Source organism: Cebus imitator, unplaced genomic scaffold, assembly GCF_001604975.1.
Source record: "Cebus imitator isolate Cc_AM_T3 unplaced genomic scaffold, Cebus_imitator-1.0 Scaffold220, whole genome shotgun sequence".
Lineage (NCBI taxonomy): Eukaryota > Metazoa > Chordata > Mammalia > Primates > Cebidae > Cebus > Cebus imitator.
In genome coordinates, this window is record NW_016107535.1 from 2,234,041 (window position 1) to 2,254,862 (window position 20,822).

At 37.3% G+C, this 20,822-nt stretch overlaps 1 protein-coding gene across 1 annotated transcript in view; it reads left to right on the plus strand.

Annotated features, from left to right (window-relative positions):
• TPRG1 (tumor protein p63 regulated 1) overlaps nt 1–20,822 on the plus strand; it is a 144,717-nt gene that overhangs the window by 31,312 nt on the left and 92,583 nt on the right. The window contains exons 2-3 of the mRNA XM_017549588.2: nt 5,425–5,655; nt 14,848–14,939. Of these exons, the coding sequence (XP_017405077.1) occupies nt 5,434–5,655; nt 14,848–14,939 (314 nt within the window). The 5' untranslated portion in view covers nt 5,425–5,433. The remainder of the gene's footprint in view (nt 1–5,424; nt 5,656–14,847; nt 14,940–20,822) is intronic.

The following is a 20,822-nucleotide window of genomic DNA, read 5'->3' on the forward strand; positions in this document are numbered from 1 at the left end:
GAATGCAGTGGTGCTATCTCAGCTCACTGCAATCTCCGCCTCCCAAGTTCAAGCGATTCTTCTGCCTCAGCCTCCTGAGTACCTGGGATTTACAGGTGCCTGCCACCACTCTTGGCTAATTTTTCTGTTTTTAGTAGAGATGGGGCTTCACCATGTTGGCCAGGCTGGTCTGGAACTCCTGACCTCAAGTGATGTGCCCACCTTGGCCTCCCAAAGTGCTGGGATTACAGGTGTGAGCCACTGCACCCAGCCTCAGACTCTTTATTGAACTATTGTGAGAGGAAAAAAAAGATCCCCAAACCTGCCTTTTCTTTGCCTCTGACTCAAGTGTGGCCAGCTGTGCCTTTCAAGCTGATTAGGAGTTTTCAGGGTGCCTTTCACACAGATTAAAAAGTCCTCAGGATGGTTATTCTTCCACTTCTCTGAGAAATAAGCATTTACTGGGGGCCAACTATGGTGGATCTCTCTTTGGTTTTACAAAAGCCTAAGAGTCATCTTAAGATTGTGCAGTTTTTCTGTAGGACAAAAATCTTTCAGTATGTGCTGGAGCAGAATCCTCAGTGATGAAGAGACTGGAAAGCTCTGGACTGGGGGTAGGTTTCTGGCTCTCACAGTCTAGAATGGAGCCCCGGAATGAAAACTTAAATGGGAAATGGGAGAAGAAAGAATTTAGAGTCAGGACCACGTTATGATTTCGATGCCTCAAACCTTTTTGTCTTTCCACTGTAATAACATCAATATGAAAATTTCTGTTTCTAGGACTTTAAATTGCTCAATAGTTATATGTTTTTTTGCTCTCTTTTAGGCAAAATGTAATAGGTTTGGGGTGCCCAACAAATTTTCCTCTTTTTTTTCTGATGTGAGAAAAATTTCAAACATTGAATGACCCTAAATGCGCTTTTCTTTCCCTTCTCATTTTAAAAGAAAGTAAAATATTTTAAGGGCTTCTGAAAGTTTTGTGAACCTCAGGTACTGTGCTTCTGGTGCCTAAAGGATTTGTCAGCCCAGTTCTGGGGAAAAGAGAAAGGCTTCATTCAGCCTGCAGCACTCACAGTGGGACTGCTGATACGCGGGAAGCTGGGGTCTGGTCCTCATTCATGGAAGCTGTATCTCTCGAGCCCAGAACTCACTGGCCTCAGACATTTGGCAATAGTGCTTCCAGTTTGCCAGTGCATAAGTATGATGGCTGCTTCTTTGCTTTTCTTCTAAATGTGGCAACTTGAAGAGCAGGAAAGAATAGTGAACTGGAGTCCAGAAAACTAGAGGTGTGGTTGCATATTTTGATTGTATGTAGCTGTGTGAGCATGGACAACCTTCGTCTCAGGGGGTCTGTTTCAATATTTGCAAGATAAAAAAGTCGGAGTAGACAATAACTTTTAACCAATAATTTACGCCCTACATGCTTCTCTAATATTATTAGAAAAAGTCCCAGAGAGGTAAATGAAGTTACTTACAAATGGAAACAGTTATGCTTAGACCAGAATCTGGAAATAAGTTACTTACTATAATACTATATTAAATTTAGTTTGGAATTATCTGGCAGCTGAGAAATATAGTATTCCTATTGTCTGATTAAAGGCAAGGTAGTACTTCTTTAAGGCTTTATTTGGGACTTTTTTTTCATGCTTAAACAAAAAAAAGTAGCACTAATGCCATTTAATTTTTTTAAAAAGCAAAAATTCATGCACAATCTACTACTTCAATAAATATAAATGTTTTCTTTCTAGTCTTTACCAGTGTGAAATTATTCAACTGAACATTGCAAGATAAATGTTTCAGTTTCCTGCTTTATTTCACTCAAGAAGATACAACCTTTAATCTCAGTCTACTGCAATGTTTGTGTGTTATTTTAAATGTCTGTACAATACCAATGGGATATACTTAGCCATTCCTTGAATATTAGGTGTTGTTTTCCATTTTTTATTTCTACTCAGAATAAGCAATTACTATTGAAGTCTTTTGCTTCTTTAGGATAGTTTTTATTATATGAATTCCCTGGAATGAGAAGATTCCATTAAAAACTATGAACATCATTTACGTTTTTTTAAGTTTTGACCTTTGTTTTCCTATGAAATTGTGCTGACTTTACTCTCGAAATTCGAAGGTAAATTTACTGGGGAATATTACAGAATGGTAAATCTTTTCAGTTCTAAAAGGCTCCCAATGAATTTGTTGCAGGGCATGTTTGACCTATGTGAAAGCAATGGAACATTTGATTTTGACTGGATCTATTGCTGGTATCAATGTACCTTTAGCATTGCACTGAATATAGCCTATCCAGGGATAGAAGAACACATATTATTGAAATGGGAATGAACCTGGCCAGAGGTCATGAGAAACAGAGTGGAATGTTTAGATGTGCAGCGCTTCTCTCTTACTGGGGAAGTTGAGGAAGTTTTATTTATTGTTCTTCTAAGATGGTTCTGTGACTAGAACAGAGCTGGAATCACTTTGGATTGGGATAGCTGGGCTCAACTTTCCCACTATTTATGGCTGTGAGAATTTAAACAGAGCTGAGAGTTTCCTTCTTTCCTGGATTTCAAACAGCTTGGTCTCAGAGCGCAGAGCTTCCCCAAGTGTTTCCAGAGAAGACAGCCTGAGGGAGAGGAAGTGGTGCTAATTAAATCCTCCCTCTGTTTTCCAGGCACGGGAGCCTTTCGCAGATGTCTGTTGTTAGGCGTGTGTTCGCAGAGTGCGCAAATACAGAAGCAGGCTTTCCTTCCCCAGTGGCACAAACCTTCCTTCACAGGTTATAGGGAACTTTAGAAATGCATGTTCGTCCAACACCCACTGTGATAAAGGTGACAGACCTGCACAAATAGAGCAGGTAGCTGCCAGGGACAAGGAGGCCAAAGTGCCTTCCCCCACCCCCTCTTTCTCTCTCTCACACACACACACACACACCCCTTTTTCCTGCTTCTTTATTCCTTGCTTTCTCAGAGACCAATTTCTACCTTTTGCACCCCTAACTTAAAAACATTACCTGAAAGCTCAGAGATGTCTTTTTCTGTGACGAGGCAGCATGATGCAGTGCCTTGTGGCAGATGTTGGGTGTACTGGACTGAAGGCATGGTTGGGAGTCTAGCTGCCACTGCAGCTGTCAAAGTGTGACCCAGGGTGGGTTCCATCTACTCTGTGTTCCTTGGAAAGATGGAAAAAGAGTAAGCAGCTCTCCTAGGATTGCTGGAAAGATCAGACAAGAAAACATATAAAGCAAACTGCATAAGGCTTTCCACTTGTGAGTTACCTTAGCTGTGTCTTCTCCCACATTCAGATCCTTAGGGTGACTATGTATATAGATCCACATTTGCCTGGGATAGTCCAGTTCACTCCTATCATCCTGACATAATTGCCAATAGAACCCTTTTCATGCTAAAATATCCAAAATTAGCTAATAAATTACGTGATCATACTATTTTTACCTCTTGTGAATACCCTAGTTAATCCCAATTTCAAAAGTGGAAACTTGCTGGGGGTAGGGGCTTTTTCTCAACTTCCTTTGTCTCACAAGAACCAAGGAAATTGATTAAAAACTGCTTTTGTGTAAGAAAAGGAGGTGACTCTGCGAATAATATGGCATTCCTGCTTTAGCGGTGAAACTGGACACGAAGCTTTCTAGGCAGCATTGATAACATGCTCACTGTCAGCCTGAAGTGATTTGAGTGCGCATTTCACTAAGCTAACATGTGCCTTCTGTTTTATTTTGCTTTGATTTATATGTACAAAATAGAAACCAATATAATATTTTTGTTTGTTTTAAAGCATATGTGATCATTACTAGCATCCACAGACATGGATACAAAAATAAAAATCAACTCTAAAACTGTCATCTAGAGATAACTATTGTTAATATTTTATTTTTCTTCATTTTAGCCCTCTTTTTAGACTTTTTGAATCTGTTATACCATACATGTATGCATGTATATACGTATTCATGTACTCTTTCTCTCTTTCTTTCTTTTTCTTTCTTTCTCTCTTTCTTTCCTTCCTTTCTTTTCTTTTTTCTTTTCTTCCTTCCTTCTTTCCCTCCCTCCCTCCCTTCCTTCCTTCTTCTCCTCCTCCTTTCTTTTACCTTCTCCTTCTCCCTTCCCTCCGCTCCCCCTTCCCTCCCCTCCCCCCTCCCCTCCCCTCTCCTTCCCTTCCATTCCCTTCCCTTCCCTTCCCCTTTTCTTTCTTTCTAAATTATTTTAACATATTGGAATAATGTTATCTATAATGCTTTGTAACTTTTTTTCCATTTATAATATACTTTGGATAATATTTTCTGTGATAAAAATATACACTCATACTTTCAATGATAACTCTGTATTTTATCTTATGGTATAACATATTTTATGTAGTCAATTTCTTACTGATGGATACATATTTCATTTTTTCGGTGTTGGACACAATGTTGCATGAGTGTCTAATGTTTTTATATTCAGTGTTTATGAGATATAAAGTGGTGTGCTTTTCTATGATACACAATATGGTATATTTTTCTATTAGATGCAATTTGTGATGAACAAACTTTTTTTTGTTTTTTTTTGAGACAGGGCCTTGCTCTAGTGCCTAGCCTGTTGTGCAGTGATCTTGGCTCACTGCAACTTCCACTTCCTCCGCTCAAGTGACCTTCCCACCTCAGCCTCCTGAATAGCTGGGACTATGGGCACATGCCACCATGTCTGGCTAATTTTTGTATGTTTTTGTAGAGACTGGATTACACCACGTTGCCAAGGCTGGTCTCAAACTCCTGAGCATCAGTGATCCACCAGCTTCTGCCTCCTAGAATGCTGGGATTACAGGCATGAGCCACCATGCCCAACTGAACAACTCTGTGTGTGTGTGTGTGTGTGTGTGTGTGTGTACGCGCGCACGTGCACACACGTGCACATGCTCATATGTGTGTGTCTTTGGGTATTCGTCTAAATTATTTTCTTAGAATGAATTTTTAGAATTGGAATTTTTCAGTTTAAAAATATGTGCTGTTCTAAGTGCTCTTATGCTCTATTATAACCCAAGAAGCACACAAGAAAATGTATTATCATTGCTTTTAACTCTTAAATAAGCTTGTAGTCTGGTGAATTTTCAAGCAAAAATGCTATGCAATTTTGAAGGGAAATTTTCTGATAATTATGCAGCCCTCCTCTTGTTCAGCTTCTTATTTCCTAGGATTAAAGATGAGAAAATGAAACTACTTGCAAACTCCCTTTTCTCTGTCCAGAGAGCCTCTCCTTCACTACTCTGGTAAATAACCTTGCAGGATTATAGATCCTAAAAGTCTGTGTTATGAAGCTGTATCCACCAATGCCTCTGTTTAGTTAACATGAAGGGTGTTTTTAAGTTTCGGGAATGCTATTGGCTCATCATATTCTGTTTTGCCATAGCTAGAACACATTTACAGGTAACATTTTTTCCAATGAGATTTCTCTGCCCTTGTTTTAGGCTGAAGAAATGTCAACTATTGGGAGTTTTGAAGGATTCCAGGCTGTGTCTCTGAAGCAAGAGGGAGATGACCAACCCTCTGAGACTGACCACCTATCTATGGAGGAAGAGGACTCAGGCAAGGACCCGATGCCAAGACATATTTCAAGGCAGCCAAGTGTGACTGAGTCAACTCTTTACCCCAATCCTTACCATCAACCTTATATCTCACGGAAGTACTTCGCTACACGGGTAAATTTATTGGTTCTCTTAAATACTACATAAAAATTCACCATAAAACATCTTAAAATTCTTCTATATATCACGTATTTACCAAGTATATTCACATTTATCTCATGTAATCATCATCATAATCATGAAGTAGTTATCCTTATCCCTATTTAAAGATGAAGGATCTGAACTTCAGATAATCTAAAGATCATTTTTGATTGCACAGATAGTATTAAGAAGAAGTATGTCCTCCAGCTTCCTTCTTTGGTTCCTCAGTCTGTGTTTATGCTAAACCTGATCTCAAAGAACTAATATTCTATAAAGAGAGAACCATAGCAGCTAGAATACAAAGCTGTGATCCCAGTGAGGGTATTCATTCTTTGTGTGGAAAAGATATGGATAACAGAGTGGAGAGAGCTGCTAAGAATGTACTTTTTTTTTTCCATTTATAATATATTTTGGATATTTTTCCATGATAAAACTATACACTCACACTTTCAACGATAACATGGTCTTTTATTGTATACATATTAACATATTTTATTTAGTCAACTTCTTACTGATGGATACCTATTTTTTTTTTTTTTTGGTGTTAGACACAATGTTGCATGAATGTCTAAGGCTGTTTTTATATTCAGTGTTTATCTATGAGATATAAAGTGGTGTGTTTTTCTATGACATATAATGTGGTATATTTTTCTAATAGATGCAATTTTTGATGAACAAACTTTTTTTTTTTTCTTCTGAGACAGGGTCTTGCTCTCTTGCCTAGCCTGGAGTGCAGTGGCATGATCATGGCTCACTGCAACTTCCACTTTCTGGGCTCAGGTGATCCTCCCACCTCAGCCTTCTAAGTAGTTGGGACTATAGGCACATGCCACCATGTCTGGCTAATTTTCGTGTTTTTTTTTTTTTTTCTTAATAGAGACTGGATTTCGCCATGTTGCCAAGGCTGGTCTCAAGCTCCTACATGCAAGGATCCACCAGCCTCGGCCTCCTAGAATGCTGGGGTTATAGGCATGAGCCACCAGGCCCAGCTGAACAACCATGTGTGCGTGTGTCCACATGGGCATGTGCACGTTTACATTGGGGTGCTCTATTACAACATGGGATCTAAGGTTTACCTTGGGATGTTTATATTACAACGTGGGAGGGGGTAGCTTTAAATCTCAAACCTGTAGCTACCGTCTGGAGCTGAGCTCTTTTACCTGTGCACTGGAACTGGGAAAGTAAATGGATGGGTAGGTAAGCCGGAGGGAGCTTGTATGTCTAGATGTTAAAAAACAATGATTTTAACTCTTAGCATTTGTATCAAGTGGAGAGCGCTTCATAGATTTCTAGTACCTTTCTCTCTTGAGCTCTTCTTCCTACTTGTAGATCCTCTTTCCAATCCTTCAACATTCTTATTAAAACAGTAGTGGCTAGTTCAGAGACTACAATCAATTGGGGGCAAAATCAAGGAGTTTACGCTATGGCAACAGAGAACATCTCTTTTCATGTGTGCGTGGGACATCTCTTTGGAAAAAAATATATTTCAACTCATTCTCATAAAAAAAATTGGGGCCAGGTTTTTGTGACTTTTCCAAAGCCTTAATTAATAAATGCTGATTTGGTTGCTTTCAAAATACATCGTTGCTTTAGGTAAAGTTTTAACTAAGGCAACTTAATGAGTGCGTGTGTGTGCCTGTGTGTCTGTGTGAGTCTGTGTTTAAACATTACATATTCTCTATATGCAAGATGCTTTAGTAGGTGCTATACTGTATGTGTGTTTGTGCGTTTCTGCATATGTAGAGCATATGGTTTGTTTTCCAAAGTATGTGAACTTTATTGAATATGCAAAGTTAAGCTGTGTGATGTAGCTGCAAAGAAATCAAAGCATCTCTTGGAGTTGTGCTATCTTTGATATTGATGATGTCAGGGTTTGATAAGAGAAGAACACAGTGTTATAGAATAAGAGATTTATTATTGGGAGCTGATGCAATGAGAGCTGGCTAAGACTATGCAAAGTTGTTGTCTCTGCATCTGGTGTTGGGCCTGAAGTTAGAATAGGTCAACCAGTTGGCAGTTGTGAAGAGGAAATAAGAAAAGGGAGTAGGAAAAAATTGCATGGACATGCTGGAGTTTCTGGTGACAATGTTTAACTTTGGAGGAAAAACTGGAACCTGTGTCTGTCTCCCACCAACTTTAACATTGATGATGTCAGGTCACTTTTAGAAGCTAGTATTTTCATTCCTGAGCTACACACTTAGCCAGCCCAGGGAGAGGAAAATCTTAGAAAAAAAGCCTGACGGTGATGGAAGGTGATGCAGGTACAGGAGCTGCCCCTTGCCATCAAGTAAACATCAGGGATATCAGTTGCCATGAACATGAGTTGTCACAGTGCATGATGACCTGCACTGATCTTCAACAGGGAAAACGACTTGTGTTTCATTTCTGCCTTTTGAATATTACACAAGTGTCTCTTGTGGCCAGCCCTAATTTGGAAACACACACAAAAAAGCAATTCTAGAAAATGTAATTTCAGCTGAGCTAAATTGACACAGCCCAAAGCCACTACACATGATGATTGTATTGGTGTTGCACCACGTAGCTTATACAGCGAACTCACATCGATTATCTGTTTGATTCCCCAGAGCAATACTGGAAGGCAGACAGAAGAGGGCTTATCATCCTTGTTTTAAAGATGAACATATTGAAATATGAGAAAAATAAAGTGACCTGTCCAAGTCATATAATGTTAGTGGAAGGGCTGCAGCTAGATTCTGGATCTGGATTCTGGATCTTCTAAGTCCAGTCCTCTCCTGACCATGCACAATAGAATTGATGGCTTCTTTATAAATGTTTTCAGTGACTGATTCCAATCAATGTAAAGAACATCTTATCCATTAGGTAGTTAGAAAACAACCTTAAGTTCTCAAAAGCTTGTGAGGGAAAATCTTCTAATTAGTAGTGAATCTAAAGTGAACCTGAAGACTCTAGGAACCAATAGGGTGCTTTTCCCAAGGTACTGAGCATTTGTTCTCCTTCAGACCAACAGACATAATATGAAGAGCTTTTATTACCATGTGAATGAAATAAATGTGCATTCACACAAGTGAGAACAATGAAAATACAACTGTTGATTTAATTGAAGTTCATCATGATAAACTTTAAAAAAATAAATTAATAGGCTGGGCGTGGTGGCTCACGCCTGTAATCTCAAAATTTTGGGAGGCCAAGGCGGGCAGATCACCTGAGGTCAGGAGTTCCAGACCAGCCTGACCAACATGGAGAAACCCTGTCTCTACTAAAAATACAAAATTATCAGGGTATGGTGGTGCATGCCTGCAATCTCAGCTACTCAGGAAGCTGAGGCAGGAGAATCGCTTGAACCTGGGAGGTGGAGGTTGCAGTGAGCCAGGATCATGTCATTGCACTCCAGCATGGGCAACAAGAGCAAAACTCTGTCTCATAAATAAATAAATAATCCAGCTTTATTAGATTATAAACCACAAGTCTACTAGTGGGTGATGGTTGAAAAAAACTGGAGAGAAATGTGTATGCGTGTGTGTGTGTGTGTGTGTGTGTGTGTGTGTGTGTGTGTGTATTGTATACATATGTGCATATTTTCTCATCTGGAAAGTATAGCTAAAACACCAGTTTTATATAAAAACTTAAATAAGCTAACTGTGTAAAAGTTCTTTGTAGAGTACATAACACATCTATAAACATTTTTATAAATGGCATCGTGTTGTTATAAATGCTTTCTCTTTCTTCTTGACTTTACAACCACATTTCTGTAACTGGTCGTGGGAAACAACATGAAGATGCACATGACCTCCAGGGTAGGATATAAATGTAGACCTATAGGATCTGTAGCAGTATAGAGGAGGCGGTTTCGTTTTCTCAAGGGATAATTAAATAAGATCAAGAGTTTCAAAGATTCTAATCTATGAAAGATTCACAATAAAGTATGACTTCTTAAAGCTGAAATGAGATCTACAGATGATATAGTCAGACGATTCGCAATCTTTAACATGCAAAACATGATATTATTCCAGATTTCTACAAAGTCTCTGGCAATACTGATGCTCTCTGTCCAGAGACCACATTTTGAGCACCAATGAGCTAATCAACACACTCGTTTTCAAAGGAAGGAGCTGCTTGGTCAATGTCACAGCAGTTAGTGGCCACTGACTTCCCCAAGGGGCTAGCAAGCGGCAAAGCTAGGGCTAGAACTAGTTTCCCCATTTATAATTTGATTCAATTAAAAAGAAATCAACTTATCATGGAATAATAATTTAAAGTATATATGTTGTAAATTCAGAAGGGTAGTTATTGAGTGGAGGAATTACTTGGTCAGGTATTTTGTATTATTAAGATGTTTTAAAATTATTGCATAAGAGGTGGCTTATTGAAGAATAATTAGAAAATGGGAATAAGCAAAGTAAAATAAAGATTATCACTGCTCAAAGTTAACCAAAGTGTATTTAATCTGTTCTGACATATTTAGGCGCATGTTGTTTTTTCTTTTTCTAATATATACACAATTTGTTGTATAAAAATGGGATTATATGCCAACTATTATTTCCCATTTTAATAACATACTTCCATAATATAATTTTTAACAGTTTTATAATATCCAACTATGGAAATATACTATAATTTATTTAACTTTTGTTGTATATGTAGGTTTCTTCCTGTTTAAATTTTTTTAACCTAGAAAGTTACTCATTGGCTCCCTGTGGCAGGATAGTGCTCAGTTTCTCCAGTGCCAGGAGCAAACAGCCAATGCCATAATAAGAAAGAAGGTCAATTATATGAATTACAAATTAGATTTTCAAAGAGGTGACGGACACAGAAATTAGTTATTGATGAACCAGTCAATTTTAGCATCATAATCTCATACATTAGATCACATGTCTCAGTACTGGATCGTAAAAAAAAGGTATATCTGGCCCCTTAAACCTCTTGGATTCTTTATGGGTTGCTCTGGGATGTTACTACTTCCTTTCCTCAGGCTTCCAACCTATTATTTCTTTTCTGCAACTGTGCACCTCTGACTTAGCTTAGGAGCTCCCAGCTAGAATGGTCTTGAGTTTCCAATTCAACCTTTGAAGCGCACAAAGGAGGTAAAACTTGGTGCTGAGGTCAACCAGCAACCTCTGGGCCATGCAAGGACTAGAAGACAGCCCTGGAACCCAGAACTCTTGATGCTTTCCACCACAACCCACTGCCATTGACCTTGGAAAATGAATGAAAGGTCACAGAAACGAAGATTCAAGCTACTTGCCATCAGTCTGCTTGGATAACCTTTTCCTTCTGTTTTAGTTCATCTGCTATTACTGCTTAGACATATCTAAAAAAAGGCCTAGTGGCTTCTCTGAACAAAAGTACCCCTCAAGGCTAATAACTAGAGGTATATTATGATTATCTTCTTAGTTGCGGAGACTGATATTCAAAAACAACTTCTTATGAAAGGAACAATACTTAATCCACATTGGGAAAGATATTTTTAAACTCTCTGTAGAACTCTATATTTCCAGATACCTTATCGGAAAGTTGAAAGCGATTTGGGATGGGGAATTATCTCTAAATTTATACTCGAGAATATAAATTATATACAAACGAATGGGACTAAAACTATTTGATCTTTTAATATTTAATTAATGGTTCCCCATAGCATTTTTATAGTCTGTGTTCTATTGTGAGCAACGAGACTTTAATAAGTAGGTTCAGGACTTCCCATTGTGTAAGAAGATGTCATTGCTTCCATGACACTAATTTGGCTTTCATACTCTCTCTCTTTCCCTCTTCTCTTGCTACAGGGTTCCCTGTGTCTTGCTCTCATATTGGGAAGAAATAAATATATCAGTTGTATTGTTACTGCTTGTGTGAGCTTCTTTCTGGTGTAGAAAATAGTTATCTCACTGGGCAAAAGTTTTCTTCATTCTCTTTAGCCCTGAAATCCCGTTAAGATTATTAAAAAGATGATATTATTTTCTTTATGAGAGCAGAGGACTAACTATAATGAGATATGATACATTCTGTTTATTTTCAGGTAAAGACAAATTTACTTGGACTTTAAAGATCACGTCTGACTTAGAGCTGATTTTCTGAGTTTATGTGTTCATTGTGAAGTGATCCCAGTTTGGACATGACAAGAGAGACCCAAGTGTCTGAGTCTGCAGAAACATTGTTTTCTATACCACTCCTGTTGAGCTACGGAGCTCATTACATGGAGAAAAATCAGCACAGACATGGACACTGTTTGTGCGACAACTGGCCCCAGGCTAGTCTAGCTCAAGAAAATGTAAGGAAACAAACACATATGTTTTCAAAATTCCCTCAGTAGGTTTGCTTTACTAAAACTATTCAGTGCCAGACTATAAAAGACAATATTGCCTGTCACGCTGTGTCAGGTGATGTGTACATATTACCTCACCATCTTTCCCTGTTTGTCTTAGGTTGCATGTTGTCTCTGAGCTGATTATTCAATGACAGTAAACATTTGATCCCATTTCATTATTTCTGATATTAAATAGAAGGAAAATTTTCCTTCTATTTAATATCAGAAATAATGAAAATGATAATATTAATCAGTATTTACCATTTTATATATATAATAATATATACAGTGTTTCATAGCATGGCACAGTTACAGTTATTCATCTAATTTATTATATTTATATTTATATTAGATGAATATTATTTATTTATCTAATAAATGAGCAAACTGATGTATAGAATGACAGGATGGTGTATAATGGATTCTCATAAGAAAGGTTGAGATTTAAACCTTAATGTCGCAGACACAAGTCAAAGTATGAATACTTTTATGTTTGGCACTAAATGACTAAAGTTAACGTATTATAATAACTATAATAGTAAGATGGGGGAGAGTACAATTCTGTATCTGGGAACATTTTCCCTCTATGTTCTGTAAGGGCTAGACTTACATTTTTACCAAAGATAAGAATAGCACAGTGAGAAGACTGATAGAACTCCAGAGGCTACCAATTCATTCTGTAAAGAACATGCTTTATTTTTTTGTGGCCAACTTTTTAAAAATTTTATTTTAGTGTTTTTATTTATTTATTTATTTATTTATTTATTTTACTTTAAGTGCTGGAGTACATGTGCAGAACATGCAGTTTTGTTACCTAGGTATACACGTGCCATGGTGGTTTGCAGCATCCATAACCCCGTCATCTACATTAGTTATTTCTCCTAATGCTATCCCTCCCCTAGCTCCCCACCCTCTGCTATTCCTTCCTTAGCCCCCCACCCCCTGAAAAACTGTGGTGTGTGATGGTCCCCTCCCCATGTCCATGTGTTCTCATCGTTCAACACTCACTTATGAGTGAGAACATGTGGTGTTTGGTTTTCTGTTCTTGTGTCAGTTTGCTGAGAATGATGATTTCCAGTTTTATTCATGTCCTTGCAAAGGACATGTATTCATCCTTTTTTATGGCTGCATCGTATTCCATGGTGTATATATGTGTTGTGTATATGTGTTATGGTGAATATGTGTTGTAACTTTTGAAAAGATATACAACAAAACATCACCTTCATCTTCTATCTTCATCACATTCTTTCCTGTGCATAGGGAACCAATGTTAATAGTTTCTATGTATCCTTCAAGAGTTACTACAGGCATATAGAAGCAAACACAAATATTTATTTTTATTCCCTCTCCTCCTTTTTATACAGAAATTGGCATATTTTACCTTCTCTTCTGATCATTCTTTTCTTTCATTTGGTAATACATTTAAAAATCTTTCCATATTAATACTATTTTCTTTGTGCTTTTTATAACTTCATCATATTGTGTGGTATGAATGTATCCTATAATATATACCCCTAGTCCTTTATTGATAGATGTTTGTGTTTTTTTTCCAGAGGTTTTTGCTATCCAAAAACGAGGCTGCAAAGAACACTTTATAGATATATCATGTTGTACATATGCAAAAATTTCTTGAGTATAATTTCCCAGAAGTGAAAATCTGGATCAAAGGATAGATCATTTCTCATTTTGATAGGCTTTGCCAATTATTTTCCATAAGCAAGGCAAGTAAGGTTTTAAAAATTCTACATTATTATACTCATCTTCACATATCTTTGGCAAAGTGCCTGGCATAAAAACATTCAATAAAATGCTTATTTTAGGATTATTTCATTACTCTTTAACTCTGCTTAACAATTTTTTCTTCTGAAAAACATTAGTCTCACTACTAAGTTATATTTGTTGAGACCAAAATTATGTGAATACAAGAAGACAGACCCAAAAAATACCCATGTTGAGTCATCAAAGAAAGTATTATTTTTTTAGAGGACAAGTGGGACTGGAAGAGTCAGACTGCATCACAGGGAGCTGAGGCTGAATGTAGGGAAAATTGTCATACAGTCATGGGGAACTCCCCTCTGGGGTCATGATGACTGATGTTAGCACAACCTTCTCTGTTGAAGTACACTTGAGCAGTGGTTCTCTTAGAAAAGGCTCCACACCAACAGCAGCACCCAAGAACTTGTTAGAAATGCAAATTCTCAGGTTCCACCATGGTCCAGTTGAATCAAAAACTCTGGGTATAGTCCCAGAAATCTATGTTTTAACACAAATTTTAGGTGATTCTGATGTACACTGAAATTTAAGAGTCATTGAGCTACAAAGTCTATGAATTTGTTAGAACAGATGGCAGTCGATCTTTAAGCTAGGGTTGAGCCTATAAGTAGTAACACCTGTTTGGGAAAGGATACAGAAAATGAGGTGAGGAGACTGACAGTTTATCTTCCTGAGTCAGCTAAAATTTATTGTCAGAGCATTGCAAGAAGGCTACTTGGTGTTTTATTGATGTATGCTCTAGGAAGCTCTCTTAAATTACAAAAGGTGTAATTTAAAAATGTACAGATTGCTAAAGGCTTTGAACTTTATATTGCTTGTTTGGGAAAACTATTCCTCTGAAAGTGGCTGTCTTCATTTTTATACTAAAGTCTGAGTAAGATTATAGAAGATGGGAACTAGACCGCTTTTTCTCTACTCAAGGAGAAAAGCTTACCAGAATTCGGGACTAAGTTCTCTGGAAGGCAGCTAGGCATACAGGCATACAGGCAACTGCATGAACTATGACTTTTGTGACCAGCTTTCTGGAGGGGCTGTTGGAGTATACTAACTAATCATAAGCACAACGTGGGCTAAGTCTACTCTAAACTAGTTATTTTCTCCTTTCCACTCAGCCGGGGGCCATTGAGACTGCCATGGAAGACTTGAAAGGCCACGTAGCTGAGACTTCTGGAGAGACCATTCAAGGCTTCTGGCTCTTGACAAAGTGAGTAGTTATGGCTAGGTGAAGGGCAGTGGGAATGCAGCATTTTTCTTGACATCACTAGAACAGAACAGGAAATGAACCTGTGGTTGAATTTGTCTGGTTGCTACGTAAGATAAATGATTGAATTATCCAGTTAGGCACATTTTTCTGGCACTCTATGGCTGATGGTGTGAGCAGATATGACTCCTATAACTGTTTTCTGGGTTGGTCCCCTCACTCAACCATCTCTGTATCTACCTTAGGTCAGGTCTGTGTCACTGCTCTCAAAGACTGTTATGTTGGCTTTCTAATTCTCTCATTCCAATCTCTCTTATTTAAAAGCACTCCCCCTGTAAACACATTGAACTACTTATCATCTCATTCTAGGTGACATGGAAAGGAAGTCTGGGAAAGAAGATAGATAAAGTGAACGTATACACTTTGAATTTGATCTTATATACTATCATATGAACAGAAAAACTAGGGAAATTATGAAGATAGCTAAGACAAGTACATTTCCAGAGTTAGTATTAAACCAAGTCTAACATTTTAGCGCTTATTTCTTCAATAACTGTCTGCATTCACCCCAAAGATTATCCTAACCACAAGAGCTTTGATTGCAAATATAACCACAAAGATGGTTGCCTTTCTAGCCTTCCCAGAAATTCTATTGTTTGTATGACCATGTCTTTACTGCCCAGTAAATATTAGTAATGCCATGGTCTGTGTAATAATAAGTAAAAATCTTCATAATAAGAGAAAGAGGCAACTTTTTTTTTTTTTTACTACAAAAGCCTTAGTATGAAATAGATAATTTAATTGCAATATCCAGTTGAGATACATCATTAATTCAGTAAGTTCTGTTTTCTGACTTGGTATCTTGATCACAAAAGGGTCCAGCAAAGAAGCTCAGTGATTCCTATACCTTGAGTAAATAATATGAATCTTTAACTCCCGGACAGGACGTCCTCTTTGACTAAGTTTCAGGAGGGCAACTCTTGAATATTTCACTATCCAGTATAGCAGAACAAATTTCTCAATCCATGGGAAATAGGGCCATATCAACTGTGAGTTCATCTGACTGATCACCAATTTATACTATGGCTTCAAATGGGATTCAGGAATAACATAAAAAATGAGCTCTTAGACACCAACCTGTGTGTCAATTTTGGGTCTTTGTCTTTTCATGCATAAAATGGTGTTAAAGTATGTATCTGAAGAATACTTGAGAGGACCAAATGAGATAACATTGGTAAATTAGCATTGCCTAGGACATGCACTTTCAATGGCTATTAGTGCTCCTCAGTTCACAAGTAATACCTATTAGTAAGAGGCTCTTTTTTTGTAGCTTCTGCATTCATTTCTGTCCTGCTCATTTCTGTCATTTCTGGGTTACCTCTAATGAAAATAAAACTCTGTAATTCAGACTTTTTCCTAATTCACTTTTACCAACACACATTTCATTTCCCACTCCCCACTTCCCATCCAGAGTGAAATTTGACTTATGCAAATGAATAGTCTGCCTTGATTAGAATAGATGTCAACATAGATTTTGGAGATCCAATCAGTGGTAAACCCATAACTAATTTGTTTCAACACTGCATCTCTCTTACAAGAAAGAATACACGAATGTGGTGTTTTGAAATCTAGTCAGGGCTGTTGTTGAGTTCTCGGATAATAAAACTGGTAATTTCTTTAATACTGCACATTTTAATTGGTTTTATCTTTATAGGCATACCTTTTTTTGTTTGCTTGGTTATTTTTATTCAGTGATTATAAAGATTGTAGACATAAATTGTCCAATGATAAACTGTATGATCTGCATTGAAGCTGGGCACTACAATTCTGCATGCTTGATTTAACATTAACTACAATGATTGGTAACACCAGTAGTTTTCAGAAAAACATGAACAGCTCTCCCCCAAAGACTCAAACTTTGAACCCAGCTTGAACTTAATAGGAAGCTCAAAAGTTGGTAAGGCCTATCTAGAAATTCATTTTACATTTCTGTTTTGTTTTGTGGTACCTGTTTAAGTACAACAATAAGGGATGCATCCTACATGCATGGAATTTCCTACAATCGTATTTGCTTGTTTGCTTGCAGACTTGGTTCGTTTGCGTTTGGAACCCGTTGGTCCCCTTTAAATAGTAGTTCCTTGGTGTTCTTTTTGGTCTTCTCTCTGCCAAAATCCTTTACTGCCTTTTCCCATTAAAACCTACTTTCAGAAAAAGTTCTGATTTCAAACATTTCTTCCATAGTGATAATTTGACAGTTTTTTCTTTTCTTGTTAAAAACGTCATCATGGGTTCTGAGATGCCTTCTGCAATGGAAAGAGCTGCTAGTTGTGAAGAAGATGTTTCAGGCATCTGATTCAAATAAATGAGGTTCCTAGTCTAGTCACTGTTACTTCTCAAGCAGAAAAATAAAAGGTCCCATTGTCAAAAAGAGGAAAACTCACAGAGGATTTAAATGGCCTTTCATATTTAAATCTTTTTTCTTGTTTGTTTGTTTTGAAATTCTATCACACCAAGGTAGGGAAAGGCAGAAACAAAAACTATGAGAACACATAAACAAACATCCCAACTACCCCCGACAGCAACCAAAAAACAAAATAAACAAAATAAACAAACGTGCAGACCCAAAATGGTGAGAGCTTGCAATTACTCATAGCTTCTTGCCTCCTTTTTATAGTGGAATGAGACCCATCTATTTAGTTCTTATGAATTATAGGAGGTGTAATATGGACCAACTGCTCTAGCCTGGCCAACCACACAAGATTCTGTTTTACATATGACAAAAATGATTGAGCTTCAAGCACATTAACTTTTAGCTCATTCCATGGAGATGGGAACCTCCTGGCTGCTTGTCTAGCAACCTGGCTGTCTGTCTAGCATGTCTGGCTTTGGAACAAGGATTCCCATTTCAGAATGGTGAGAGTGAAAGCCCTTTTATGGTGTATAGCACATTACAAAGTATTTTCACATCTGTGAACTTAAGTTAGCTTCACAACAACTTTGTTGGTTTTATGATTCTGATTTTATAAATGAGAAATGTGGGCCGGAGAACATGAAGTGCCCAAATGAAGAACCTATGAGTGATTGGACAAGGAAAATAGACGGCACCCCTCCTTTGCTCTTGAGGCTGATTGGGTTCTAATTCTTTCCAAAGATGCAGGTGTGAGTCGATTGATGAACTCAGCTCAGTCTTAAGTCATGGTTGATCAGACTCCTAGAAATAGTGTGATATAGGTGGGCAAGGTGGGAATTGTCAAGAGAGGAATTCCCAAGAAAGGTGACTGAATAAGATCTTAATGGCCTTTGTATCATGTTAAAGAACTTAGATTTTATCCTGTATGTGATGGGGAGGCACTGAAGGGTTGAGAAAGTGCAATCAATTTCCATTTTATAAAGATCACTATAGGACCTCAATCTTTTATCTAAAATTGTTGGAACTAGATGTGAATTAGAAATGAGAATTTTTCAGATTTTAGAAGTGTAAAACAATGCATATATTGTTTATTTTACTAACATTAAGTTGGTTGAGCCATTTTTCAAGAAGTCATACTCAAATTAATTCAGGTAAGCTGCTTTGTGATTCTCTAAATTGATAGGGACACATTATTCAGTAAAATCAGCAAAATAAGTTGGCAGGCACTTGAGAGGAGAATACAAAGAGAATAAACAAAGAGTCCAAGGGGGCACTGGAGAGATTCAGCCCTAAACCTCAGCATAACTGGGAAGGTAGGCTGACACCATTAAGAGAATTCTAATGAATCCTCCATTAGGATTCAGGTCTCCAGCCCAGCTCATCAAGGAGTGTTACATACAGCTATAAAGACAGAATATTGTTTATTTCCACCTTGCAGTTTCCTATTACCCTTCTTATTGGCCCTTCTGAAAAAAGATTATTTAAAAAGATTATGTGTATGCTTTTAGAACTGATCCATTAAGTCAGCACCAAGGAGAACATCTTGACACTCTATGGAATCTCAAAAAGTGAGATGTGATGGCAATAAAGTGGCTCTTCAGCGGAATGCACTTGAGGTGTCTTTGTCTACAACGGTTAAAGAGGCAGGAGGAGATAGCATCTTCCCTCCACACACTTAGCATGAAGTGGTCCTGGGGGATTGTTGTTCTTATTCCTCTTATTCCTAATTGAGAATAGTTGCCTATGGTGCCTAAGAACCAGTAAATTCTTGCTCTTCAGCTTTATAAAAGATACTTAAAATATGTTTCAGGATCCCTGCCAACTCTACCTGGTGTCTATCCCAGGTCTTTGGTATAATAAATACGTTAAATTGGACTAACTGTCTATGTGGAACATATAGACAGTAGAATCAAAGTGAAGTTGAGTCACCCTGGTGTCATAGAGAAAGCACTGAATTTGGAATCAGAAGGATTGGCTTTGAATCCTGGATCTACTACTTACTATCAGTAAAACTGGGTGAACTTGAGAAGGGTTTGCTTTTTTATTTTTTTAATTGGTGAATTTGTCTTCATATGTCCTTTTTTGTTTTAATATTTGCTTTAATATGCCCTTGTTTTAATAGTTTTCCCATGGTTGTGCAGATTCCCCATTTAATATGTCCTTTAGTTGGTTAGATATTTATTACTCTTGAAAAAACCACAACCACTTTTAATTTTATATATATATATATATATATGTATATATATATGTATATATGTATATATATATGTATATATATATATAAAATTATTCTAGCTTATTTTTGTGCATTTTTGCCAAAAATTGTTACATATTAATGATGACATTTACTGAGCACTTAAAATGCACCAAATGTTTTGATGTCCATGCATTTGCCATTATATTAGTACAAATGTATGTAACTTTCACTTTAAGTTAAGGGGTACAAGTGCAGGTTTGTTACATAGGTAAACTTGTGTCATGGGGTTTGTTGTGCATATTATTTCATCACCCAGGTATTAAGCCTCATTAATCAAATGACTCATTATCCTCTCCCTCCTGCCACCTTCTACCTTCTGATAGGCCCCAGTGTGTGTTGTTTTCCTCTATGTGTCCATGTGTTCCATCATTTAGCTCCCACATATAAGTGAGAACATGGGGTATTTGGTTTTCTGTTCCTGTGTTAGGTTTCTAGGGATAATGGCCTCCAACTCCACCTATGTCCCTTCAAAGGACATGATCTCATTCTTTTTGAAGGCTGCATAGTATTCCATGGTGTATATGTACCAGATTTCCTTTATCCAGTGTATTATTAATGGACATTTAGGTTGACTCTGTGTCTTTGCTATTGTTAAAAGTGCAAATGTATATAATTTTGATGGTCTTCTCTAAATGAAACTTCTCTCAGTCTTTTCCTTGTATTTTTCCTGATTATCATATAGTTTTTACAAAGTTACTCAATCATTCATGTATTATCAGACAATCACTCTCCAAACTGTCAATGACACATGAATGTAGGTGTTTATTATTATTCTTTTAAAACTGAATCTCCAAGTAAGAAATATCTATCAGTGGGACAGAGTAAGACTTTATAATTGGAAAGATAAATGACACTATATGAAGCCTCTCAATTTATTTTTGAGTATTTCTATAATAATAATATTTCTATAGCACTTTATAGTTTAAAAAGTCTTGTCTTCATTCAGATTAATCTTCACAATAATAGTCTGAGGTAGGAAACATTACCTTCTTTTATAAATGAAAGATCTCAGCTCAGAAGAGTAGCACAGGTCTAAAGTTTCAGAAATAAGGCTCCAACCTGGTATGTTGTCCTGACTTTTGCCATAATGGCCCTTCCACTATTGTGCAAAGATTCCACATACGCCTCGGTTATATTGTAGCCTTCAATGGACAAGGGCTGATTCTTTCATATTTGGCATTCCTTGAAGAGCATACTGGATCTCCTCTGGCAACAACTT